The 22,007-nt window shown below is 32.0% G+C and overlaps 1 protein-coding gene across 13 annotated transcripts in view; it reads right to left on the bottom strand.

Moving 5' to 3' along the window:
• Positions 1 to 22,007, bottom strand: part of LOC142335911 (cGMP-dependent protein kinase 1-like) — a 217,200-nt gene that overhangs the window by 108,378 nt on the left and 86,815 nt on the right. For 10 of the 13 annotated variants that reach the window (XM_075384281.1, XM_075384293.1, XM_075384287.1 and 7 more), the window contains one exon: positions 2,318 to 2,347. The exons of the other annotated variants lie outside the window; for them this stretch is intronic. In XM_075384281.1, the coding sequence (XP_075240396.1) occupies positions 2,318 to 2,347 (30 nt within the window). The remainder of the gene's footprint in view (positions 1 to 2,317; positions 2,348 to 22,007) is intronic. 13 annotated transcript variants of the gene reach the window in all.

Raw genomic sequence — 22,007 nt, forward strand, 5'->3', positions numbered from 1 at the left:
AAGCTTCAAAGTCGTCGAATATTCTTAGTTGTAATTTTTTCAACAAAAAAAATAACAAAAAATTCTTTAAAAAATCATTTATGGCTCCCTGGTGGTCATTAAGGGCCCTAGGAAAAAAAAACTTTTGAAGGTTCTCTTTCCCAACTCCATCTGCTGTACTGAAGTGTACTACACTCAGTAACACTGTTTGATAATATTAAAGCTATTTTGAGATTTTACGTTATAGTGCGTGAAGCACAAACTTGAATTGGACAAAGTCCATTTTAACGTGTGAACAAATTACTTACTTGAACAAATTTAAGGTGTGAACAAATTACTAACAAATTACTAACTCAAACTGAGAATAATTTGACGTGATATTGTCACGCCACACTGAGAGCACCAACTTAACAATGGTAACCTTGTCGACATTGTTATCTCTATCCAATAGGATACTAGAGAGCCAGGCGTCCACAAGTATAAAAGGAGTTTGCACGCTCAAACACCAGCACAATTTGGTTCCTGATAACTTCTGATTTAAATCATACTCCCGTATTGCTCCCTTGCTTAAATCTAAGCTTACTTGAGATAGACTTTAACTTAGTATATTTTGTGACTGTGACAATTTCTTAACTAAGAAATTTCTATGTCAGAAAAAATTAACTTAGCACAATTTTGGAAATCAGTTAAGTTCAGCTTAACTTCTCTAAGATATAAATTAACATCTCTTCAATTCTATCTAAGCTACAAATTAAATTTGAATATTTTAGCCTGTTCTAACTAGCGCTATCTCAATTTTAATAACTTTAACTATTCTATCCCTTAAGGCTCGGTTCATATTTGATGCTGTTTAACATAATTTATTAATTCATATTTGCATTTAACTTTCTTTAATACTCAACTATATACCAAGAGTAGAACTAGGGGTTGAACTCTCAAGTTATGGATGTGGTCCCGCGATTAACCCCGTTGTTTAGGTATATAATGTACGGACCAGCAGTATACTGCTATTATAGTGCTCCCAATGTCAATGCGTTTTAAAAGTGACGATGAGAAGTCCAGAAAATATAAAGTCGATGCCCTAAAAAAGTCGAAAAAAACCATCAAAAATCTTCAACCAATATGATCCAAACCTTTTCGCTTGAAAAACCCACGTTAACAACAATCTAGTTTTGTGCAGCACAGTTGTTAGTTTTTGCAAATATTCACATAACTGTGAAAAACATCTAAAATTGACCAAAATTTCAGATAAAAGTGGACAAAACTCTTAAACCTAAAAAACTCTAAAAAACGAAAATTGAACAATTCTTTCTAAATTGCAGTTCTACGCTCGATTGGCTTGCCAATGGTACTACTCTATTTCTTCTCCCAATTTGATCCATCGATCAAAATTCACTAAACAAAAAAAACAGTTGAGCATATAGATCTTCTCCTGATTAAGTGGGGTTCGGAAAAATGGAATCAAATGTTAACAACTTGTCGATACCAAAATAGGTGAAGTTTTTTTTATCAGGCTTGAATTGTCTTGGCTATCATATCCAACAACTTCAGGTGCCATAGACCAGAAAGTCGAACAAAAACGACACAAAAAATGTTCGGTCGGTTTGGTTCGCCACGTCAAAATTGGTCGGTATGTTCGTTCTGTTGAGTACGTTCGTTTTCGAACGTAAGAAATCTTCGATCATCGGCATTTTTGGTTTCAAACGTAAAAAATCGTTGGTATGTTTGGTCTCTTAGATTCAGTATGTTTGTTTTCTTATATTAGGTTTGTTCAGAAACGCAACACAATCGTCGGCTTCTGCCATACAGATCATTGAGTTCTTTTGTTCATAATGTAGTCACATGCTTTGGTAATTTCCTAATCGCTGGAGTTTCAAACGTCCCTATCGGAAAACTTTCCCTAAAAAATTGAAATATGAATGACTTTCTTTTCTAGCTCATTTATAAAACTATGTGAACAAATTTGAATTTTTTGTTTCTTTTTAAATTTAAAACTTGAAGAGACTTCTTGAACATTGAGAAAGCTTTTATCATGCAAAATCAAGCACATAATTCATAGTGTTGTCCTGGAGTTTGAAACCGAATATACCGAATCTAAGAAATCGAACCAACCGACGATTATCTTACGTTTAAAATTTAACATACGGAAGTTTCCTCACGTTTAAAAGCGGTTATACTGATCTACCGGTGATACCGAAGCCAAATAAACTGGCGATTTTTGTACGTTTACAAGCTGCGTTTTCTGAACTAGGCTGCCCAGAATCCCATGATTAAAACTAGAATTTAGCAATTGATCTTTTGCAAAGTCTAACTACTGTGCAGAACGAAACTCTCATACCTGCTTTGCCAGGATGTAGGACGGTTAACCCTGTAAATCGAGACGCAAAATCAATTTTAAACTTCTGTTGAGGCCTCAAAAAAAACGTAAATTGAACAGAGTTGGCTACTTTTTTTCGAATGTGTTTCCCATTATCACCCCTTCCCCGTCGACTTAGTCGGGTTGAAGCGTATTCCCCTTTTCTAGACCACCGAGTGAAAAAAATGATAATGAGCCATATTTTCGTGGGTTAGTGTGGGGCTATATATTGGGAACGATACCAGAATCTTAAAAGTCTAAAATGGTTGACTTGGCACATTTTTATTCTCCGGTTTCAACTGTTGATTCTTTTAAATGTAAAAAGTAGAATGTCTTGGGATAACTAATGAAAACTGATCACTTTTTTAAAATTCTTAAAACAAGTCATGTTTTCCAGTAGAATGCCCGTCTTGAGATAACTAATTAAAAGCTATAAAAACCAAAAAACCATTGTCTAAAAACACTAATCAAACCTTCAAAGTTGTTGAAGCTTCTTAGTTGTGATCCTTTTGCAAAAAGCATAACTAAAATTTTTTAGAAAAATTCATTTATGGCTCCATAGAGCCATTAAGGGCCCTCTTGTTTATCAACTTTACTAATTGGGTTCATTCAAAAAAAATAATTTATAATCTCTTTCATTCCTTTTCAAACCCTCACTGCGACATTTTTAAAGTAAAATTAAGAGACAAAATAGCAAAAATATGAAAAAAAATAAAAGGTGCTCATTTTAAGATCCCTTTGTTATTCTAAAATTCCCAGAGTCAATGCGTCTCAAAACTGACGATGAAAAGTCCAGAAAATGTAAAGGCGATGTCATGAAAAAAACAATCTTCTGCCAATATGATCCAAATGCTTTTTGATTGAAAAACCTAATCGTTGGAGTTCCAAAAGTCTCTATCTTTTCTATTCATTTTTTCAATGGAGATTTTTGAAAATTAACCCAACTATTTTGTAGTGCATGACTAATTGTTCCTACCCCACTTGTGGGGGGAGGAACTATATACTCAAATGGGTTTTTTTGTTCAGTCAATTATGGCCGATCGATATACTCATCGTAGAGAATTGTGAGTGGTATCATTAAAAAGCTCGTCCAGCGTAGAATTGGAAACTAAATAGATTTTTTTGAATTTTGTTTTTTTTTTCGAGGAGTTATCGGGGGTTGAAGTTTTGTGTGAACAACGGGATATTTGGCATGATTTTGTACACTTTTAGTACAATTTTTCTTCAAATTAAGACCACTTAATAAAAATACTAATTCAAAATTCCATTTCACGCTACAAATTCAATCAATTTTCAGTTCCTAATAGACGATTGAAAGGCGATAAAAAGACTAGTTTTGGTCTCATAGGAAAGTGTACTATCAAAAAAAATCAAATTCTATTTGAGAGCTCTTTTCCTAGAAATTTGATTGATTTTTTTTCTTTGTTTTCTCAAGTCACCTAGAGACTAGTCACTTTTCATATCAAGTTTCCGTTAATAACAACCTGAATTACAGTCTTATGAAGCCCAATGAACAAAAAATTCGCTTTCAAAGAATCAATCGTGTTTTTTTTTTGGCTTCGACTCTGAGTTTTTGTAATTTAAAATGAAATTTTGATTTTCTTTTTGAGGTTTTACTAAACTTGTGGAGTCTTATGGCTTAAACTCGCTGAAAATAGTGCAATAATTTCCGAAGTGAGCATTTAGTGAACCTATGTAGAGCATTGACTGGACAGCTAATGGCTGTTAAGACTTTAAAACTGATTTTTCGCCAACTTTTTTAAACTTTAACATATCATAAACTTGTTTTCGTGAATTGTGATTCAGTCTCAGTAATGACAGTACCCTCCTCCTTTCTACTGTAACCAAAATTATTCTAGCTAAAGGTTTAATCGTCTAACTATTTGTTATATGACTTCAATGCAACAAGATTTCAAAATTTTTCAAAAAATTTTTTGGATTTTTTCGTAATATTGGATCCTATTGAAATCTTATCACATTATCCTGATACTGATATCTCCCATTGGCTTAGTGGACATTTTAATGGATCATGGATGAAGTTTTCAGAGAAAGACTTATAGTTTAAATGACTTCGACACTTTCTTCTCGCACTTTTCTGCTGATTAATTTGATTGTTGCCTTCATTTGTTGTTGTTTCCATAGTCATAAGACTTATTGTGATGTCTTATTGATAACCTATGTTTGACATGTATTGTTGTCTCCCAATCAAGTCATAACTGAGCGCATTTATTGTCTTCCGTTGAAAGCTACTGAATTCAATGGCTGTTAAAGACTTTAAAAACGATTTTTCGAGAAATTTATTTAACATCAACCGGTCCTAAGTACAGTTTCGTGAATTGTATGTCAGTCTCAAAAATCAGCGGATCCACTTCCGTTCTACTTGACCCAAAAATAATTTAGTTAGCCGTTTTATATTCCAGCTATTGGTTTTATGACTTCGATGCACGAGTTTTCATAATTTTTTGAAAAATTTTTAGATATATTTTTTTTGTAATTTTGGTTTTTTTGGAATCCTAACCCATTATCCTAATATTGATAGTTGCATTGGCATAGAGAAGACTTTCAATGGATCATAAATAAAGTTTTCACAGAAAATCTTATGTTTCAAATGGTTTCTTTCACACACTTTCTTCTCACACTTTTCTACTTAATTTTTGAATTTTGGCCAGTTTTTGTTGTTGTTGTTTTCATAGTCAAGAACTTATCGTGAAGTCTTTTTGATGACTTGCGAATGACAAACGTCTTTGTCGTCTCATCAAGGAGTAACCTGGCGTATTTATTAGCTTCCTTTGAGAGCTATTGGATTTAATTGCGTTGTGACTACGGGTTTTCTCTAAAATCTTGTGGGTTTAATGTATTTGTTCATGTTTGTTGGTTTATTGGAGTCAAATTGTTAAGGAGAACAATCCCATAGTCGTTAAGAAATTAAATGAAAATAGAAAATTTTTTTCTGAAAAGTTCATTTTTTAATGGCTTCGACATATCTCTCGCTCATTTTTTTAATTTGCTGTTTTTGACTGTTTTTTTATCATTCTTTACGTAGCCATAAAATGCTGACTTGTCTCATAAGCTTGTAATTGGCGATTGAATGAATGATTTTACCCGAAGCAATCGGTTTATAGCGAATAGTCTTGAAATTTAGGATACTTAATTTTTTTAAGATGTTTCAGGATTTTTCACTTTTTTCAGTCTGTTGTTCTTTTTGTCAACTTGTAACTCATTCTCATCATTGAGAGGTCCAGTACAATTCCATGTATTTTAAAAATTAGCAGGTTTACTGATATCATGACGTTACTTATATTTTATTTGTTTGACAATATGCGTTTTCATAAAATTATGTGAGTGTTCTTTTTGAGGTTTTACTAAACTTGTGGAGTCTTATGGCTTAAACTCGCTGAAAAAATTTCAGTAATTTCCGAAGTGAGCACTAAGTGAACCTATGTAGAGCTTTGACTGGACAGCTAATGGCTGTTAAGACTTTAAAACTGATTTTTCGCCAACTTTTTTAAACTTTAACATATAATAAACTTGTTTTCGTGAATTGTGATTCAGTCTCAGTAATGACAGTACCCTCCTCCTTTCCACTGTAACCAAAAATATTCTGGCTAAAGGTTTTATCTTTTAACTAATTGTTATATGACTTCAATGCAACAAGATTTCAAAAAATTTCAAAAAGTTTTTTGGATGTTTTCGTAATATTGGATCCTCTTGAAATCTTATCACATTATCCTGATACTGATATCTCCCATTGGCTTAGTGGACATTTTTAATGGATCATGGATGAAGTTTTCAGAGAAAGACTTATAGTTTAAATGACTTCGACACTTTCTTCTCGCACTTTTCTGCTGATTAATTTGATTGTTGCCTGTATTTGTTGTTGTTTCCATAGTCATAAGACTTATTGTGATGTCTTACTGATAACCTATGTTTGACAAGTATTGTTGTCTCCCAATCAAGTCATAAATGAGCGCATTTATTGTCTTCCGTTGAAATCTACTGAATTCAATGGCTGTTAAGACTTTAAAAATGATTTTTCGAGAAATTTATTTAACATCAACCGGTCTTATGCTTAGTTTCGTGATTTGTATGTCAGTCTCAAAAATCACCGGATCCACTTCCGTTCTACTTGACCCAAAAATAATTTAGTTAGCCGTTTTATATTCCAGCTATTGGTGTTATGACTTCGATGCACGAGTTTTCATAATTTTTTGACAAATTTTTAGATATATTTTTTTGTAATTTTGATTTCTTTTGGAATCCTAACCCATTATCCTAATATTGATAGTTGCATTGGCATAGAGAAGACTTTCAATGGATCATATATAGAGTTTTCACAGAAAATCTTATGTTTCAAATGGTTTCTTTCACACACTTTCTTCTCACACTTTTCTACTTAATTTTTGAATTTTGGCCAGTTTTTGTTGTTGTTGTTTTCATAGTCAAGAACTTATCGTGAAGTCTTTTTGATGACTTGCGAATGACAAACGTCTTTGTCGTCTCATCTAGGAGTAACCTGGCGTATTTGTTAGCTTCCTTTGAGAGCTATTGGATTTAATGGCGTTGTGACTACGGGTTTTCTCTAAAATCTTTTGGGTTTAATGTATTTGTTCATGTTTGTTGATTTATTGGAGTCAAATTGTTAAGGAGAACAATCCCATAGTCGTTAAAAAATTAAATGAAAATAGAAAATTTTTTTCTGAAAAGTTCATTTTTTAATGGCTTCGACATATCTCTCGCTCATTTTTTTAATTTGCTGTTTTTGACTGTTTTTTTATCATTCTTTACGTAGCCATAAAATGCTGACTTGTCTCATAAGCTTGTAATTGGCGATTGAATGAATGATTTTACCCGAAGCAATCGGTTTATAGCGAATAGTCTTGAAATTTAGGATACTTAATTTTTTTAAGATGTTTCAGGATTTTTCACTTTTTTCAGTCTGTTGTTCTTTTCGTCAACTTGTAACTCATTCTCATCATTGAGAGGTCCAGTACAATTCCATGTATTTTAAAAATTAGCAGGTTTACTGATATCATGACGTTACTTATATTTTATTTGTTTGACAATATGCGTTTTCATAAAATTATGTGAGTGTTGTATTTGTGTTTCTTTTTCTCTTCCTTTAGCACAATCGCGTAATAACAGATCCCAATAATTTTCAAATGTGGTCCGATTGAACTTATTTTTTCATTCAGCATCTTTTTATTTGAATTAGTACATTTAGAAAAGACGTAATATTCACATAATAGCTAATGATTTTAATGGCTTCACTAAAGTTATGGAGTCTTATGGCTTAAACTCGTTGAAAAAAAGTGCAGTGATTTCCGAAGTGAACCTATGTAGAGCTTTGACTGGACAGCTAATGGCTGTTAAGACTTTAAAACTGATTTTTCGCCAATTTTTATAAACTTTAACATATCATAAACTTGTTTTCGTGAATTGTGATTCAGTCTCAGTAATGACAGTACCCTCCTCCTTTCTACTGTAACCAAAATTATTCTAGCTAAAGGTTTAATCTTCTAACTATTTGTTATATGACTTCAATGCAACAAGATTTCAAAATTTTTCAAAAAATTTTTTGGATTTTTTCGTAATATTGGATCCTCTTGAAATCTTATCACAATATCCTGATACTGATATCTCCCATTGGCTTAGTGGACATTTTTAATGGATCAAGGAGGAAGTTTTCAGAGAAAGACTTATAGTTTAAATGACGTCGACACTTTCTTCTCGCACTTTTCTGCTGATTAATTTGATTGTTGCCTGTATTTGTTGTTGTTTCCATAGTCATAAGACTTATTGTGATGTCTTATTGATAACCTATGTTTGACAAGTATTGTTGTCTCCCAATCAAGTCATAAATGAGCGCATTTATTGTCTTCCGTTGAAAGCTACTGAATTCAATGGCTGTTAAGACTTTAAAAATGATTTTTCGAGAAATTTATTTAACATCAACCGGTCCTAAGTACAGTTTCGTGAATTGTATGTCAGTCTCAAAAATCAGCGGATCCACTTCCGTTCTACTTGACCCAAAAATAACTTAGTTAGCCGTTTTATATTCCAGCTATTGGTTTTATGACTTCGATGCACGAGTTTTCATAATTTTTTGAAAAATTTTTAGATATATTTTTTTTGTAATTTTGGTTTTTTTTGGAATCCTAACCCATTATCCTAATATTGATAGTTGCATTGGCATAGAGAAGACTTTCAATGGATCATACATAAAATTTTCACAGAAAAGCTTATGTTTTAAATAGCTTCTTTCACACACTTTCTTCTCACACTTTTCTACTTAATTTTTGAATTTCGGTCAGTTTTTGTTGTTGTTGTTTTCATAGTCAAGAACTTATCGTGGAGTCTTTTTGATGACTTGCGAATGACAAACGTTTTTGTCGTCTCATCTAGGAGTAACCTGGCGTATTTATTAGCTTCCTTTGAGAGCTATTGGATTTAATGGCGTTGCGATTACGGGTTTTCTCTAAAATCTTGTGGGTTTAATGTATTTGTTCATGTTTGTTGATTTATTGGAGTCAAATTTTTCAGAAGAACAATCCCATAGTCGTTAAGAAATTAAATGAAAGTAGAAAATTATTTACTGAAAAGTTCATTTTTTAATGGCTTCGACAAATCTCTCGCTCATTTTTTTAATTTGCTGTTTTTGCCTGTTTTTTATCATTCTTTACGTAGCCAAAAAATGCTGACTTGTCTCATAAGCTTGTAATTGGCGATTGAATGAATGATTTTACCCGAAGCAATTGGATTATAGGGAATTGTCTTGAAATTTAGGATACTTAATTTTTTTAAGATGTTTCAGGATTTTTCATTTTTTTCAGTCTGTTGTTCTTTTCGTCAACTTGTAACTCAATCTTATCATTGAGAGGTCCAGTACAATTCCATGTATTTTAAAAATTAGCAGGTTTACTGATATCATGACGTTACTTATATTTTATTTGTTTGACAATATGCGTTTTCATAAAATTATGTGAGTGTTCTTTTTGAGGTTTTACTAAACTTGTGGAGTCTTATGGCTTAAACTCGCTGAAAAAAGTTCAATAATTTCCGAAGTGAGCACTAAGTGAACCTATGTAGAGCTTTGACTGGACAGCTAATGGCTGTTAAGTCTTTAAAACTGATTTTTCGCCAACTTTTTTAAACTTTAACATATCATAAACTTGTTTTCGTGAATTGTGATTCAGTCTCAGTAATGACAGTACCCTGCTCCTTTCCACTGTAACCAAAATTATTCTGGCTAAAGGTTTTATCTTCTAACTAATTGTTATATGACTTCAATGCAACAAGATTTCAAAATTTTTCAAAAAGTTTTTTGGATGTTTTCGTAATATTGGATCCTCTTGAAATCTTATCACATTATCCTGATACTGATATCTCCCATTGGCTTAGTGGACATCTTTAATGGATCATGGATGAAGTTTTCAGAGAAAGACTTATAGTTTAAATGACTTCGACACTTTCTTCTCGCACTTTTCTGCTGATTAATTTGATTGTTGCCTGTATTTGTTGTTGTTTCCATAGTCATAAGACTTATTGTGATGTCTTATTGATAACCAATGTTTGACAAGTATTGTTGTCTCCCAACCAAGTCATAAATGAGCGCATTTATTGTCTTCCGTTGAAATCTACTGAATTCAATGGCTGTTAAGACTTTAAAAATGATTTTTCGAGAAATTTATTTAACATCAACCGGTCTTAAGCTTAGTTTCGTGATTTGTATGTCAGTCTCAAAAATCACCGGATCCACTTCCGTTCTACTTGACCCAAAAATAATTTAGTTAGCCGTTTTATATTCCAGCTATTGGTGTTATGACTTCGATGCACGAGTTTTCATAATTTTTTGAAAAATTTTTAGATATATTTTTTTTGTAATTTTGGTTTCTTTTGGAATCCTAACCCATTATCCTAATATTGATAGTTGCATTGGCATAGAGAAGACTTTCAATGGATCATATATAGAGTATTCACAGAAAATCTTTTGTTTTAAATGGTTTCTTTCACACACTTTCTTCTCACACTTTTCTACTTAATTTTTGAATTTTGGCCAGTTTTTGTTGTTGTTGTTTTCATAGTCAAGAACTTATCGTGAAGTCTTTTTGATGACTTAAGAATGACAAACGTCTTTGTCGTCTCATCTAGGAGTAACCTGGCGTATTTATTAGCTTCCTTTGAGAGCTATTGGATTTAATGGCGTTGTGACTACGGGTTTTCTCTAAAATCTTGTGGGTTTAATGTATTTGTTCATGTTTGTTGATTTATTGGAGTCAAATTGTTAAGAAGAACAATCCCATAGTCGTTAAGAAATTAAATGAAAATAGAAAATTTTTTTCTGAAAAGTTCATTTTTTAATGTCTTCGACATATCTCTCGCTCATTTTTTTAATTTGCTGTTTTTGACTGTTTTTTATCATTCTTTACGTAGCCATAAAATGCTGACTTGTCTCATAAGCTTGTAATTGGCGATTGAATGAATGATTTTACCCGAAGCAATCGGTTTATAGCGAATAGTCTTGAAATTTAGGATACTTAATTTTTTTAAGATGTTTCAGGATTTTTCACTTTTTTCAGTCTGTTGTTCTTTTCGTCAACTTGTAACTCATTCTCATCATTGAGAGGTCCAGTACAATTCCATGTATTTTAAAAATTAGCAGGTTTACTGATATCATGACGTTATTTATATTTTATTTGTTTGACAATATGCGTTTTCATAAAATTATGTGAGTGTTGTATTTGTGTTTCTTTTTCTCTTCCTTTAGCACAATCGCGTAATAACAGATCCCAATGGTTTTCAAATGTGGTCCGATTGAACTTATTTTTTCATTCAGCATCTTTTTAGTTGAATTAGTACATATAGGAAATACGTAATATTCAGATAATAGCTAACGATTTTAATGGCTTCACTAATTTGTGTTTTCGCAATGTTTGTAATTTGTTGTTCGTATTTTTTTGAGCTTTTCTACATCTTTAGTCTGTTCCTATGGCTTATTCTAACCAAAAACAGGACCTAGTGGTTTTATTCTGACTTTTTAACAAAAATTATCAAGATTTATTTGGCTGAAAGCTAATGATTTTTAATGATTTTGAATACTTTTGAAATTATTTGGTTTAACAAATGTTTATTGATTTTTGATTTCGCACCAATATTTCTTCTTTTTGTTGACTTGTTGCCGGGTCTCATTATGATAAATCCCATTTGCTGTTTGAGTTAGGAAAAAGAAAATATGTGTCCTTAGGGTTGCGTCTGATTGTAATTTGACGTTGTTACTAAGTGCTTTTTAAATTTTGAGTTTTGTTTTTGTTTTTGCTTTTTTGTTGTTGTTTTTTTCTCGTAGTCTTAATGGCAGATCTCGTTGTAAAGATCTTGTCGTTTGATTATCTCTTTGTCAAAAATGTTGGTCAAAAGACATTTAAGTCAAAAATATAGATGAGCGCGGGTCGGAACATCATGTGCGAACGCACATTAACGAGCCGCCTTGTTAAGAAAACAATTCAAAGGAATTTATTTAAGTGATTTTCTTAAACGAAATTGATTGATGTTATGAACTCTGTGCTTTAATGATTTGGAGTTTTGTTCTATTGCAAGTAAATTTAACAGAGATGATATAATTTTGATTTAGTTTATAGCAAAAAAGGCCCAACAAGTTTTGCACAATTTTCTATGTTTCTTCAACTGAGTTGAGGAAAGTGACAAAACAGATGCATGATCACAGCCATTTTCCATTTTATAGCAATAAAAAAATTTCAAAATTTGTACAATTTTTTGAACTATTGCTTTGTCATTTGCCCAACGAAATTATAAAAATAGGTCATAATTACCCTCAAATAGCTCACATTTTTAATGTGAAATCAAGTTTCAATCACAAACAACGATTGGTACTGCCGTGAAAGGTATACGACCACAATCCTTGACACATTTAGAAAAAGATGAAAATTATACACCAGACTTCAGCGTTTTCGATTAAGAATTATTCTTAACATTTTATATTAAAGAATTTAACATTTTTGAAGAAGAATTAACTGAAGGCGTTGCAACTCTTAGCAAGCACATAACTACAGACGGCCGAGACTTCAGACTTAATTCGAAACGTGTCAATTCTAAAACAGGTATATTCCAAAAATCAGGCAACACTGATCCGAAAATGGCATTTGAGTGTGCTCTAATTCCAACCTATCTGAGTTTCAGTCCGTGCTTGTTGTAGCGAGCTAAAATTATCAAAAAACACTGTTGCAAACAGTATAAAGTTAAAGTAAACGAATCCTAAGTTTATTTTTGCATGTTTAAACCAAGACGACATCCATTTAATTTTCCTAATCAACCAACTTGAAAAAAATCAACAAAATCAATATTTTTTTCGCTTTTTTGTTGGTTTTGTTGGTTTAAAGAATAAATTTTTTTGTTAAATCAACAAACAAATATATAGCGGTTGTTGAGTAGGACATTGGAAGTTAAGAAATTTTGAGAACTAAAACTGGCGAAACTTGAAATCATTGACTTTCTGTTCGTTAGAGCTTTTTTTGAGACTGGCTCATCAATATATATAAAATGTTCTGCTATTTCTTCTAATGCATCAAGGAAAAAAATTGATCTCTGATGACAGATTTAATTTGCTTTACAAAAACAAACTTGTGCTATAGAGTATGAAAGAGACGAACACGTTTAAAGTTATTCAACCGGGGGAAAATGGTCAAACCAGCAAAACAAATCGGTTGGGACTTCGATCCCACTCTGCACAGTAAAACCGATCGGGTTGGAATGCTGATGTTGCAAATATCTTGAAAGAATCTCGCATGATTGCGCATGATCTTGCTAATTCTTCTGGCAAAATTTTGCAAGATTAACATCCATCTTAAAAGAACCTTGCGAGATTAACACCCAAAGGAACTAAAAAAGGCATAAACCAAAAAAAGGGCCAAAAATACTGAAAAAACTAAATAATAGCATATGATACGAAAGATTTTTCCATCGTTTTCATATGGTCCTGTAATTCTTTGAAATTTTTTAGTTCATAATTTAAAAAAAAACGCAATAAAGATTAAAGAATCTAAGAGACATAAATTTCGAAACAAAATTGTAGAAGCAAAATTTTGAAAATAATTCATTCGATACGTGTATTTCCCGTACCGAACTCCAAGTGTAAATCAGTACTGGGCAATTGTAAATGCAAGTCTCCAATGTATTATATTTTGCTCGTTTTCTCGCTTGAATTCTTTCAACCGCATATTAACCGCGCAAACTTTCAACAGTCACGGTGGCGCAGGAAGGAGAACAAACCACTAGAGAGAGGGAGATCCTGGTTTCGATGCTCGTACGGCACTTTGTTTTTGCACTTAGCCCAAGTCTGACCATTGTAAAATCAGACTGAGCGCAAGTCTGGCAAGTCAAAAAAGTGACATGAATCAGTCTATGATTCAGTAACGATGAGAAATTGCATTTACACTGGCCCAGTACTGAAACGCACTTGGATTTAGGTACAGCTCGTTTAAGTTCCGTTCTAACAAAAGAGAATGATGAGTTTTTTAGTGGTTCTCAATTTCCGTTAGTATTATTCAAGGGAATAGTAACTTTCAATTTTAGCGTACTGTGTTTAATTAGCTTTTTATTTTACGTATTTTTGTGTCAATCTGTGTCGAAAATAGACTCAACTGTAACGAGGACAATTTCTACTCAGAATGAGAGATGATGCTCCAATAACAACCACTGGGAGCAGAACTCAATAACGGTGAATTTTCAAGAACCTTGAAAGACAAACATCTGGCAAGAGCTTTCAGGAATAAAAATCGTCTGCAAGATCTTGCAAGATGAACATCCTCTTGCACGACTTTGCAAAATTAACATCATTTTACCAGAATCTTACAAGATCCTGCATTATTAACATAGAGTGTTGGTCAGGGGATGAAGACCAAATCTTATCTTATGTTTCGTTTGGAATGAAAAATTTGAGCACGGGAAAGCATGGATAAGGATTGTGCGAGCTTGAATTATTGGTATTTCCGCTTTCTCGATTTCGATATTTGGATTTCGATTTTTCGATCACAATCGATCACAATTTTGAGAACGCAATTTGAGCTGCTAGTGACTTTTTAAATTACAATTGAAATTGAACCCAGCTAACATTTGCATTGAAATACTAGCTGCACCCTAACATTTTTGTGAACCTGGCCCATTTTAAGGTACAAAATCAGAAACCGTTTGCTCCTTAGAACTTTTTGCAGCCAGTGCTTTTGAACAGATGAAATTTTATATAGCTTATCGTAGAGCATGGATTACCCATTAAAAAGTTGCATACTATCATAATAGTGTAAAAATTTTTCATTCAGATTTACATGAAGTTATCTATGCTCCATTAGTATATATCAAGTGGGCTTTTAATAGATAATCCTAATTCTATCCCCCACAAAGAGTGATCTCAGGTGGAAACTTTGACATGCAGACGAACACTTCATTAATACAAGGTAATCAATTCCAATTTTACCTGTCAGATACAATTTATACTCGATTATTTTAGATACAGTTATGAGGTGGTGAAATCATAATTAGAGAGAATATCGTCTGCGGTAGGGTTCCCTTGAAGTCGTTAATTACAAGGTCGGGACCTGATATCTTGTCGCAAAAATTTTAGTCATAATCCTCTATTACGAATCATAAATGCGCTTATTCTATCATGGCCCCGTTAAGTTTGGTTCAGACGCTTCAGTTCGATTGATTAACAACTCCTCCTTTCGAATTTGAAATGACAAAAAATCTGACTAAAATTTTAAAACCTTTGATAAAAAGACCGCGAAAACTTCTACCACCGTCTCAAAATCTCTAGCTCAAATTTAAACTTAAAACGGACTAAAATGATATTATGAATCGTTTTCTCACATAACCTTGCAGTTTTTCAGACATAGTCTGACTAGTTGTCAATAGTAGTCAATTTAATTTTAAAAAGGATAAAAGAAATCCAAATATAAATAACCTTATTCTGACTATAGTTATAACTCTATCATAATTTTTTATCAATTATTTAAACTCAATTACAAGATTTTTGACAGATTATTTTTAATGCAGAGTACAGATTGACTGGAACATTTGTTTAGAACATTAAAAAAAACTCCAGGTCAAGTATTTTTGATCAAAACCAGTAACAAGGGCCTAAGTTTATGCTTACCGGTTAAAATTAAACCGCTTTTCAGACATTTTCAATATTTGATTAAAGAGCCGTAAATTTCAGCAGTGTTTCAGAATTGAAAAATTATTGGAACTTCAAAAAAAGGAACATTGGTGCTCCTGAAAACAATAGACCACTACGTTTGCTTCCAGGCGTTAGCGAAATTTTTGGAAATTTATAAAGGAATGGTAAGTTTCATCATTAGCTTCGAAAACAAACTCTTTTCTTTCAGACTATTCGCTTTTCGTTCAAAAAGATCGTCTGTTCCTGATACAGCTCTAATAATTGAAAATATACGGTTATTTTTGAATTGCAAAAAAACACGAGCATCAACTTTCCTTGGTATCACGAAAGCTTTTGATACAATTTTCAATCACTATTAATTATAATTTTGGCTTCAAAGGCAAAATTATAATTCAAACTCAAAAACTGGTCCTACTTCAGCAAACGGCAACAATATGTATGCTTCTAACAAAAAACCATGATATCAAAAATGGTGTCCGACAGGGTTCTGCGCTTGGGCCACATCTTTTCTTAATATTTGTAAATGACTAAGGAAAAGACGTTGAATCAGATATCGGAACTGATATTACGGTGGCCATGTTGTAATTTCGAAACTGAAAGAAAACAAACTTTGCATTATTTCTGACGAATCCCAGGTTTGGTAAAAGATTTTTGGTATAAAGTTAGATCTTATTTTGATCCCATTTTTATCTGATTTTAAAAGACAAAATGTCTGTAAAATATATAGGCAAAGTTTTAGATAAATAACTCAACTATGACTTTCATAAACAACCAAATGTGAAGAAAGTTAACACTAATTGTGGCATTTTTTTAATTCGTCACTAATATCCCCAACAAAACAGAGACTGTTAAATAATGGTTTATAATAAAGAAGTAAAAAAGTTTTTGCTAGATCTAACAACTATATAAATTTGTTTTTACACTCTGAATTAGTTTCGCTTTTGTTGCACTACAAAATTGGAACATTTTTCACTGTGTCTTTTGCAAAATGAAATTAGTCAGTGTTGCAAATAATCGTATGAAGAAGTACTAACTCAGTCGGTGTAGATCTAGCATATCGATTCAGCGTATCCATGGATTTAGTTCGCCTATGAAATTTCAAAAATGGACAAAATTTTACGTTATTGGAAAATTTTTAAAAATACTAACTCATTGGACAACCAAATAACCAAATAGTTGCAGTTTGATTTTATTATTGAAAATAGACGGCAGTAGGAAAATATTTTTTGATTCAATTAGGATTATTTTAAACCCAAATAAATTCCAAGCGTTTTTCAATGAATTAATTATTGATGCCCTTGTACTGTTTTTGGTTATTTCTTGAAGTTCTTCGATGGACTTTACACTGTTTATTATGTCCCAATTGGGACTCAATTGTTCATTTGAGACAAAGAATTTGTATTTATTAATTGAAAAACAAAGTTATTTGAACCTGCTGTTTGAAATTTTTTATCTGTTGTTAGGTTGTACACTTACCTATCTTTAACAAGATTTGGCTGGATTTGGCTTGCTTTCAAAATCCAATCTCAGTTTTTCAGTTATGAAAAGATTATTTCAGTTTTAAAATTGCCCAGTCTGAATTTAGCAGTCTATGAAATATGAGCGAAGCGGCTGGCCAAATAAACTAAAAGAGCTCCACAGAAAACAATAATTAATAATTAAGCTCAAAAATTTAAGTTCTCATCAAGTTCATCGTATTGAGATTATTCCCCACACCAATTTGCATACTTGTTCTCACTGTTCCTCATGCTTCTCGACAAGTGGCTATTGCTCGACTAAAATCTTTCTTTTCACAAAAAAATCTTTGGAATTTTGAATTGAAAGTTTTTCTTTTATACAAATAATTGTTTTTTAGTTCATCTGAGCTCATAGCTTTTAATGCTTGTCGAAAAAATACCAAAGTTTAGCAAGCACCTAATTCCAATTTTTCTGAGACGATTTCTTTCATACTGTATCTAAGGTCATGTCATTGCCTCCATCCATACTAAAGAGCATTTTAAAAAGAGACGGTAAAAAATCGGGAAATTCTGAGACTCAAACTTTGGGTTTATTCTAAAGTGTTTAATTTAAGTCGGATTCTACGGATGAAGGAAAACTACGTTTCAATGAAAACAGCTAAACCAAATGGGGTTAAAACAGTTTATTTTTGATGCTGTATACAATTTTTTTAACCAGAGACTTGACTTTGTGATCATTATGCGTTCCAATAAACTTGCAAAATTGCTCTAGTTTATGTTCATCACAAAAATGAACGCAAAGTTTTCAATTTCCAAAAAATTTTTACTTAACTGAGAGAATTATGCTACTAAATTCATATACGGTTTTGACAATTATAAAGGAAGTTAGATAATATCCGCAATTGAGACGGCAATATAACTTGTGAACTATCTGAGTGTTCTGATTCAAAAAAAAGCTTTTCAAGGTAGGCCAAAAAGTTCTTGAAATCTTTCAAAGTATTTCTTTCAAAAAGATATATATCTGTCTACATCAGTTTTCGCTAAGTTTTTTTATGAAACAATACTTGTTTAATAGTGACAACAAGGAGGCTCGGTAATGTGCGTTTGCATATAAAGTTCGACGAAGCTCATCCACATTTTTTGCATAAATGTCTACCAAATGAGCAAGAGATAGAAAACTCTGAAAAATTGAAGTAGTTTTCAAAAATTATATTTTTGAGCATAAAAGATCAACTCTTAAACGCAAATAGCTCAGTGGAGTTAAAAATGCCGTATTACATTGATGAGCTCAGCCATTATTAAGAAATGAAGTCAAGGCGAACAACAAAATCAAACAATAACAACAAACATTAATTACATCCAAAACTTTATGTCCAATTATAAAAAAAAATTCAGACCGAAAAAGCGTCCGATAAAACCGAAAAGAAACAAAATAACCTGTACTTCACAAGAAAAAAAATGCGACCTTTCCATAAAAATTTCATAGGCTCGGTAACAACCAGACAAAAATGAAAAAAAAAACAGAAAATTAAAAAAAATTGGCCTATATTTTTAAAAATGATTAATTCCAAAGTAAAGAAAACCATTAGATAGCAACTGAAAACATCCTCTATAGGAGGGCACTAAGATCTATTATTCATTTTTTATGCGGTTACAAAAAGAACAACAAATCGAAATAACAAACAAAAATTCAATAAAATCTTGCTACAAAAACGCTGTCGAAGCGGTAAAGCCATAATTTTCCCCTCAAAATATTTTTAATTGGACCCTCCTAGAACGCCAATAATGAGGTATGTGGCCTCTCAAAATAGGTAACAAGTAGACAAAAATGAGAAAGCGCTAAATTAAGTAATACTTTAACAATTATCAAAAACAATTATTTTCAAAGTCATGAAAACCATTAATTACATAATGAAATAATTGGGTAGGTTCATTTATTTTTCCAGAGGAGGCGCTTGAGAACTGTAATTATACAGAATATATCTTACGTCCTCAAAAAGAACCTCAAATACAGACAAAACAAAAAATACGTTTTTTTTTGTAAAAAACATGTGTCGAAGCCAGTACATCCATATTGAATTCTTTAAAAACATTGCATTTTGTACAAATGCACTTTCCCCTCTTTCACAAAATTGTCACACGTGACCTGTAAATAACCAGACTTGTAATAATTAGACAAAAAGAACAAAAATGCGAAGTTAAATTTCTTTTATTTTCGAAAACAATTGTTTTCAAAGTCATAAAAGCCATCAGCTATCTACTCAAATCAGAATATAAGCTCTCTTAAGACTTCGAAAAAGCCAGCGAGACTTGTCATTATCCAGGATATTTCATTCGACTAAAAAGACAAAGACACTACGACAGTTAAGGACAAATGTAAAAAAATCAGCTAAGTTCTTTGAGAGAGGGTTGTCGAAGCCGTTAAAATCACAAACTACTCCTTGACAGAATTCTATGTGTACATTTGTGACTTTTTTTGAAACGCCATTAATGAACTATGTGAACTTTCGATAATGCGATTTTTTGACAAAACGAGAAAAAACGTGAAAAATTGTCAAATGCCTAAAAAAAGATGTGATATCTAATAGTGTCAAAGCCAGAAAACCAAATTTTCACACGTAAAACCCCAAAAGGGATCAGGTTTCACTTCGATAAATTAAAGAGGAAGAAGAAGCATTCTTTTTGCTGACACTAAGCTACAAGTTGACCAAATTAAGAGAAAAAAGTGGCAAGTTTCAATAACCCATTGTTTATTTTGAAATCAAAAAATTTTAAAAGTCAAAAGGACCCTAATATTTCAAGTAATGAAACTAGAAACCTTAATTTGCATTTGATAACAAAACCAATTGGATCTATCAGCAAGGCACTTTGATATGAATTGTTTTTTCTTTACATAAGAAAGATCGAATATTTTTTTTAAAAAAGACCGACTGATTACAGTGCAAATTTTTTGGCCCAAAACCGGCCTTGCAGTTGCTGTTTGTCCACTGTAAAACTCATTTTTTTCAATTCGTTTAGATCTAGTTAACTTATTGGTTAAAATATCAAAAATTAATGCTGCTTTTTTATAACCATAGAGTAAAGTTAACAAATTACGACGAAATTTTAGTTCCGGACTCCTCTCAATGGAAAATGATGAACAAGTAGCTTCCTTTTTGGTTTACAAAGATATTCTTAGTTGCTTTTGTGGTGGTACTTTCAGAAAATTTGATCAAAGTGGTCAGAAGGAGCTTATTTTGGGCAATTTTTGATGGAAAAGGCTAAAGTTTGAAATATTTAGCCACATTTTTAGACAAAAAAAATCAAATCAAAACATAACTTGTGAACTATCTGAGTGTTCTGATTCAAAAAAAAAGCTTTTCAAGGTAGGCCAAAAAGTTCTTGAAATCTTTCAAAGTATTTCTTTCAAAAAGATATATATCTGTCTACATCAGTTTTCGCTAAGTTTTTTTATGAAACAATACTTGTTTAATAGTGACAACAAGGAGGCTCGGTAATGTGCGTTTGCATATAAAGTTCGACGAAGCTCATCCACATTTTTTGCATAAATGTCTACCAAATGAGCAAGAGATAGAAAACTCTGAAAAATTGAAGTAGTTTTCAAAAATTATATTTTTGAGCATAAAAGATCAACTCTTAAACGCAAATAGCTCAGTGGAGTTAAAAATGCCGTATTACATTGATGAGCTCAGCCATTATTAAGAAATGAAGTCAAGGCGAACAACAAAATCAAACAATAACAACAAACATTAATTACATCCAAAACTTTATGTCCAATTATAAAAAAAAATTAAGACCGAAAAAGCGTCCGATAAAACCGAAAAGAAACAAAATAACCTGTACTTCACAAGAAAAAAAATGCGACCTTTCCATAAAAATTTCATAGGCTCGGTAACAACCAGACAAAAATGAAAAAAAAAACAGAAAATTAAAAAAAATTGGCCTATATTTTTAAAAATGATTAATTCCAAAGTAAAGAAAACCATTAGATAGCAACTGAAAACATCCTCTATAGGAGGGCACTAAGATCTATTATTCATTTTTTATGCGGTTACAAAAAGAACAACAAATCGAAATAACAAACAAAAATTCAATAAAATCTTGCTACAAAAACGCTGTCGAAGCGGTAAAGCCATAATTTTCCCCTCAAAATATTTTTAATTGGACCCTCCTAGAACGCCAATAATGAGGTATGTGGCCTCTCAAAATAGGTAACAAGTAGACAAAAATGAGAAAGCGCTAAATTAAGTAATACTTTAACAATTATCAAAAACAATTATTTTCAAAGTCATGAAAACCATTAATTACATAATGAAATAATTGGGTAGGTTCATTTATTTTTCCAGAGGAGGCGCTTGAGAACTGTAATTATACAGAATATATCTTACGTCCTCAAAAAGAACCTCAAATACAGACAAAACAAAAAATACGTTTTTTTTTGTAAAAAACATGTGTCGAAGCCAGTACATCCATATTGAATTCTTTAAAAACATTGCATTTTGTACAAATGCACTTTCCCCTCTTTCACAAAATTGTCACACGTGACCTGTAAATAACCAGACTTGTAATAATTAGACAAAAAGAACAAAAATGCGAAGTTAAATTTCTTTTATTTTCGAAAACAATTGTTTTCAAAGTCATAAAAGCCATCAGCTATCTACTCAAATCAGAATATAAGCTCTCTTAAGACTTCGAAAAAGCCAGCGAGACTTGTCATTATCCAGGATATTTCATTCGACTAAAAAGACAAAGACACTACGACAGTTAAGGACAAATGTAAAAAAATCAGCTAAGTTCTTTGAGAGAGGGTTGTCGAAGCCGTTAAAATCACAAACTACTCCTTGACAGAATTCTATGTGTACATTTGTGACTTTTTTTGAAACGCCATTAATGAACTATGTGAACTTTCGATAATGCGATTTTTTGACAAAACGAGAAAAAACGTGAAAAATTGTCAAATGCCTAAAAAAAGATGTGATATCTAATAGTGTCAAAGCCAGAAAACCAAATTTTCACACGTAAAACCCCAAAA

Source organism: Convolutriloba macropyga, chromosome 3, assembly GCF_964194025.1.
Source record: "Convolutriloba macropyga chromosome 3, txConMacr16.3, whole genome shotgun sequence".
Lineage (NCBI taxonomy): Eukaryota > Metazoa > Xenacoelomorpha > Acoela > Convolutidae > Convolutriloba > Convolutriloba macropyga.